This window comes from Anarrhichthys ocellatus, unplaced genomic scaffold, assembly GCF_004355925.1.
Source record: "Anarrhichthys ocellatus isolate YVR2014 unplaced genomic scaffold, GSC_Weel_1.0 scaffold3801, whole genome shotgun sequence".
NCBI classification, from domain to species: Eukaryota; Metazoa; Chordata; class Actinopteri; order Perciformes; family Anarhichadidae; genus Anarrhichthys; species Anarrhichthys ocellatus.
The window spans coordinates 1-5,210 of NW_022283775.1; the positions used below are offsets into that span (position 1 = coordinate 1).

At 42.6% G+C, this 5,210-nt stretch overlaps 2 protein-coding genes across 2 annotated transcripts; one reads left to right on the forward strand and one right to left on the reverse strand.

Moving 5' to 3' along the window:
• Positions 1 to 1,086: 1,086 nt before the first annotated feature.
• Positions 1,087 to 3,496, forward strand: LOC116379149 (aminoacyl tRNA synthase complex-interacting multifunctional protein 1-like; the record flags this gene model as incomplete). The annotated part of the gene is made up of 6 exons (XM_031841081.1): positions 1,087 to 1,181; positions 1,260 to 1,373; positions 1,882 to 2,055; positions 2,158 to 2,357; positions 2,797 to 2,968; positions 3,156 to 3,496. Coding segments are annotated over 6 exons (922 nt in total), but the record flags the coding sequence as incomplete, so codon positions are not given.
• Positions 3,191 to 5,112, reverse strand: LOC116379150 (uncharacterized; the record flags this gene model as incomplete). Its single annotated transcript, XM_031841082.1, has 2 exons — positions 3,191 to 4,225; positions 4,780 to 5,112. Coding segments are annotated over 2 exons (609 nt in total), but the record flags the coding sequence as incomplete, so codon positions are not given.
• Positions 5,113 to 5,210: the final 98 nt, after the last annotated feature.

A 5,210-nucleotide genomic window follows, 5' to 3' on the forward strand; every position in this document is an offset into this window, starting at 1 on the left:
TTGTAAACATGAGTTTATGGTCTCAATCTCTAGTTTCAAGTCTTCTTTAATACAACGTGTTGGTGACAGCAGAGTGTTTGTGTATGTAAATGTTAACCAGACTTACAGCTGACGGGCACGTCAGTAGCTGCATGTTTATCATTATGCAAATAGGCTGGTTTCAGCAAGTCAGGGTGTGTGTACGTGTGTGTGTGTGTGTGTCTCTGTGTGTGTGTAGTCCTTTGATGTGTGTTCCTTCATCACAGATAACATCTATCAAATCTTCAATGACGACTCTTTCTTTGCTTTTATGTCTTTATTTCAGAGACGAGCTCAGTCTCTCTTTATGTGGTTGAACTCTCGTTTTTACTCTGAAATATAAAATAATTTTTTGGGGATTTGGTGTCTTTTGCTTCAGTAAAAGTATTAATACAACGATGTAAAATACTCCACTAAAAGTCAAAGTCCTAACTTTAAAATCTAACTGAAGTACAGCAGAATGTACTTCCACCCAAATGTCACATATGATAGGATTGTTAGTATCGGTGCATTAATGTATGAGCTGGATTTTAGGTGTAGCTGGTTGAGGCGGAGCTACTTTTAACTACTTTATAACTTTTATAACTTTATCAACCTGTTTTTATTTTAAATCAACTAGTTTAAAAATGTTTTAGAAATAAGTTTCTGTATCTTGAAGGCATTACATGTATATTATCTTATTTTATTTTGACGAACAATAAAAACAGATTTAAATATTTTTATTGCACAAGTAGATTCTTTCACTTTTTTATAAGAAAATAAAACAAAGTACACTATTTCCTGCTAAAATGTAGTGGAGAAAAAGTATGAAGTTGTATATAAATGTAAGGTACTTGTACCTCAACACTGTACTACTTAGTTTTCGAACTGACAAAAAAGGTTTGTTAGACACTTATATTACATATAACCTGTGTTACAACAGAATTTAATTATTTTTGGGAGTTTTGGGAGTATATTTTGTAATTTTTAGTTTTTCATATGTGGGGTTTTGTACACAAAAAAATGTACTTTTGTCTGATTTCCTTTAGTTTCACACTGTTACACTGTTAACTCTCTGTTTGTTTGCAGCCTGGCAGCCGCTCTCATCAAACTCGATCCAAAGGACGGCGAGCAGATCGTGGAGTATTTCAAAGCTCAGGCCCTGCTGATGAAAGAGAAAGCACGTAAGAGAAAACCCAGGTCGACAGCAGCAGTGCGCCCCCTTGTGGAGCAGATTAAACCTACCTGTGTGTTTGTTTCAGTGCTGCAGGCCTCAGTCAGAGATCAGAGGAAGCTGCTGGTGGAAAACGGAAAACTGAAGAAAGACATCGAGCTGCTGAGAACTCAGCTGCAGGACAAACAGAGGAGACGCACCGGTACACACACACACACACACACACACACACACACACACACACACACTTTTATACTTTTGATAACCCTCAAACCAGGTCTGAACCATTAAACAGACCTTTAACAATGTGAGAACAAATAAATGTCCTCACTTTCTATACATGTCCTTAAGTCCCCCACATTTTGAGTGTTCCCAAAATGTTCTTTACATTGAAAAAAAGGTTCTAACTTTTGTAAAATGTCGTCACTTTGCTGTTAAGTTCTCACTTTCTATAAAGTGTCCTCACTCTTAAGGTCTAAACCTCGACCCGATCCTCACAAAGAGGAATATAAACTCACACCAACAACTGTAGATGATTTTCTTTCGCTCTGAGCTGGTTCCATGTGGAGAACCAGAGAGAACCGGAGCGGATTATTTTAATCTAATAACAACTTTATTAAGTCAAACCCTTTTTGGAGATTTAACCAAAAGATTTAAAAAAACAGGCAGATACATGAAATTGAATTCCTGCCTCTTTTTCTCTCTTTCAGCTAAAGCGTTGCTCTCCCCGGCCCCGCCTCCTCCACCTGTTAGTCCCGCCCCCACAACACCTGTTGCCAATCAACCTGCCGGAGCCACAGCTGCTGTTTTAACAAATCCTTCTCCCCCCTCCTCACATGACCGGAGAGAGAGACAAAGCAGGAGGAGGAGAGGAGAGAGGAAAGGTGAGATGGGGGAAGGAGGGAGGAAATGAGGAAAGGGAGGAAACATAGAAAGGAAATGGAGGGAAGGAAACGACTTTACCTTTCTCTCTCTTTCTCTTCCAGCTCGTCCCACCTCTGACTCTCTCTCCTTGGGGGCGGAGCCTCGCGTCGACGTGTCACGACTGGACCTTCGGGTTGGACGGATCCTCAGCGTCCGGCGCCACCCGCTGGCCGAGGCGATGTCGGTCCAGGAGGTGGACGTCGGAGAGAACGCCCCCCGAACGGTCGTCAGCAAGCTGGGAGGGAAAACACACCTGGAGGAGGTAACAAGGACTTCATATCCAAAAAATAACAACTTTACTATCTAAATATTACAATTTCATTCTCACGATGTTACAACTGCATTCTTTAAATACCAGACTTTCTCAAAAAACTACAACTTTATAATCAAAATATAAAAATGTTATTCCAGAAATACTCTCAAAATGTTACAACTTTGTTCTTAAAACATTCCGACTTTTTCCTCGAAATACTTCAACTTTATTCTCAAAGTGTAAATACTTTATGCTCAAATTATCACGATTGTATTCTTGAAATATTTCAACAATATTTTCACTTTTCATTTTACTTTATAAATGTCTTTCTTTCTTAGTATGTGCCTTCACTTTCTCTTTTATTAATCGCTCTCTTTCTTTCATTCAAAATCTGTCATCTTTACTGAAAAATGTTTTTGTAAAACGTATTTCTTCTTTCTCTCTGCAGCTCCAGGGCGGTCTAGCTGTGTTGCTATGCAACGTCAAGGCCTGTAAGCTGAGGGGCGTGGTCTCCCAGGCCCGCCTCCTCTGTTGCTCCACCCCCGATGACTGCTCCGAGCTGTTGACTCCGCCCACAGGCTCCACCCCCGGAGACAGGGTCACCTTCCTCAACTACCCTGGTAAACGTGGTTACAACGATGAAATTACAGCAAAATGATTTTTTCAAACATTGCCCATTGACGTCCAGTCTCGTCCATTCGCATCCACTCGCTTCTTTTTTCGCGCGGCGAGGTTACATACAAAGCTAGCTGGACGATGAAAGTGTTTCTTTCCAGGTAACCATGAACCCACTCTCTCTGTGTTCAGGTGACCCGGACCGAGAGCTGCAGTCCAAAGACAGAGTTTGGGAGCTTCTTCAGCCCGACCTGCAGGTAGACTCAAGGGGCGTGGCCAACTACAAAGGCTGTGGGTTCGAGGTGAAGGGGAAGGGGCTGTGCAGGACCCCCACCCTCACCGACGCCGTCATCAGATAGACGCCGCTTCATACGGGACGAGACCTGCTGAGGATGTGATGTACTTTTATTGTGAAAAGCCTCGGCAACCACTAATCACGTAGCTAGTTATCAGCCTAGCTAGTGCCGTTAGCTAACAGAAGAGGAAGACAAAAGACGATTTCATCACTGTTGTTTATTGAATAAAAAAGTAAAACACAATCAGCTGTTTACTTCAGTGTTGTTGTTTATATAATGACTTTAAGTTAGCACTATAGTTGAACTCCAGACACTATTTATTCAAGTATTTTATGTAAATAAACACAACATGAAGCAGAAAGCACAGAGATGCCTTTATGTTGACTAGTCGACTAAAATAAAACTGTAATACATCCTTTGAATAAGTAATGTTTGAGAACTGAGAGTATTGATCAGCCTTACCCTACTTTTCTTAAATAAAGGTACTAACTAGACCCATATAGGGTTCTGGTTCCTGGTAGAACCTTTCGATAACGAAGAGTTATACCTAGAACCCAAAATAAAGGGTTAATAAAGTGTGTGTTGGAGAATCTTTTTAAAGTCCATGCTTCAAACGATCCTTTTTCTTAAACTAAACTAAATTACACAAACTTTTTTGTTAAAGTCGTTTGTAGTTCCTCTGAAGTTCAGTCAGAGTGAGACCTCCGTCCTCACCGTCAGAGCTCTGTGATGGTTCCCGGCTGAGAGGCGGAGCAGCCGGTCTCTTAGCGGTCGTCCTCTGATTGACGGCCAATCACGGCTGTTGTCCAAGAATGAGACTCCTCCCCCTGCCTCTTCTGCCAGAGCTCTCAGCCAATCGCTGGTCTGTGTTAGGTAGTCTGACCGGTGAAGCCCCGCCTCCTCCAGGTGGTCAGTGTGCGTGACAACAAGTAAAGCGTGACGACGCCATCCAGGACCGAAGAGAGTCTACACGTCCACACAAAACACACAAAATCACCCAAAATATCTCACTACAATATGTGTGTGAGTGTGTGTGTGTGTGTGTGTGTGTGTGTGACAGCTGTGATGGAAGATTTCTATATTAATCGGGAGAAGAGAGAGTTGTTCACAAATCAATAACAAAGTCTTCAAAAGATTCAAAGTTGTCTTTGTCCATTTATTTGCTTGCAAGTGAAGAGTGCACCACAGATACTCATTCAGCTGTGGTGTGAGCTTCAACGAGATACAACATTCAACATCCTTTTATACCTACAGAGGCCTCCGCCCCACATGACTCCCATGAAGGAAGTGTCTGGTCTGGTCTTATCTGGTTCATGCAGGTAGCTCAACTGTGAGTCGGCTGTGGTTTCTATGTTCCTGTTTTAAACGACCCTTCAGTTAAGAAACCGGGTCTTTAGGTGCTGACATCTGTGTCTTGCAGAGCCTCTTTTACTTCTCCATTATACCAAGATGTCACACTATTTTCTTTAAAAACTTTCCATGATGCTAATACATATTTTACCATTACAGTGTGCGTGTACCTCCACCTGCTCCTCCAGTCGCGTGCTGTGGTGCGGCAGGTCGGCTCTCGCAACGAATACGAGTACATGCACACCCTCGGGGCAGAGCTCGTGCACGCTATGTGGGCGTGGCAACAGCATAGGGGGCGTGTCAACCACTCTCAGTGTGAGGTCTGACTCCGCCCCCTGCCTTCTAAAGAACCTCTGGAAGTTTCGGCTGAGCAGCCGGTGCTCCGTCGTCACTGCATCACCAGAAACGCAGACGCCGGTTTGGAATCCATCTCCACCTGAAGAAACAATTGGTGAATAAAGTTTTATTTGTGGCTTCACTCTTTCTCTGTTTTTACAAAGTGAAAGTTACTTAAATGTAACCTTGGATTACAGCCTTCGCCATCTTGTTTTTTCTCAACCAGTGAACAGGAAGTGACCATATCTGGACTGAGGAGGAGTGA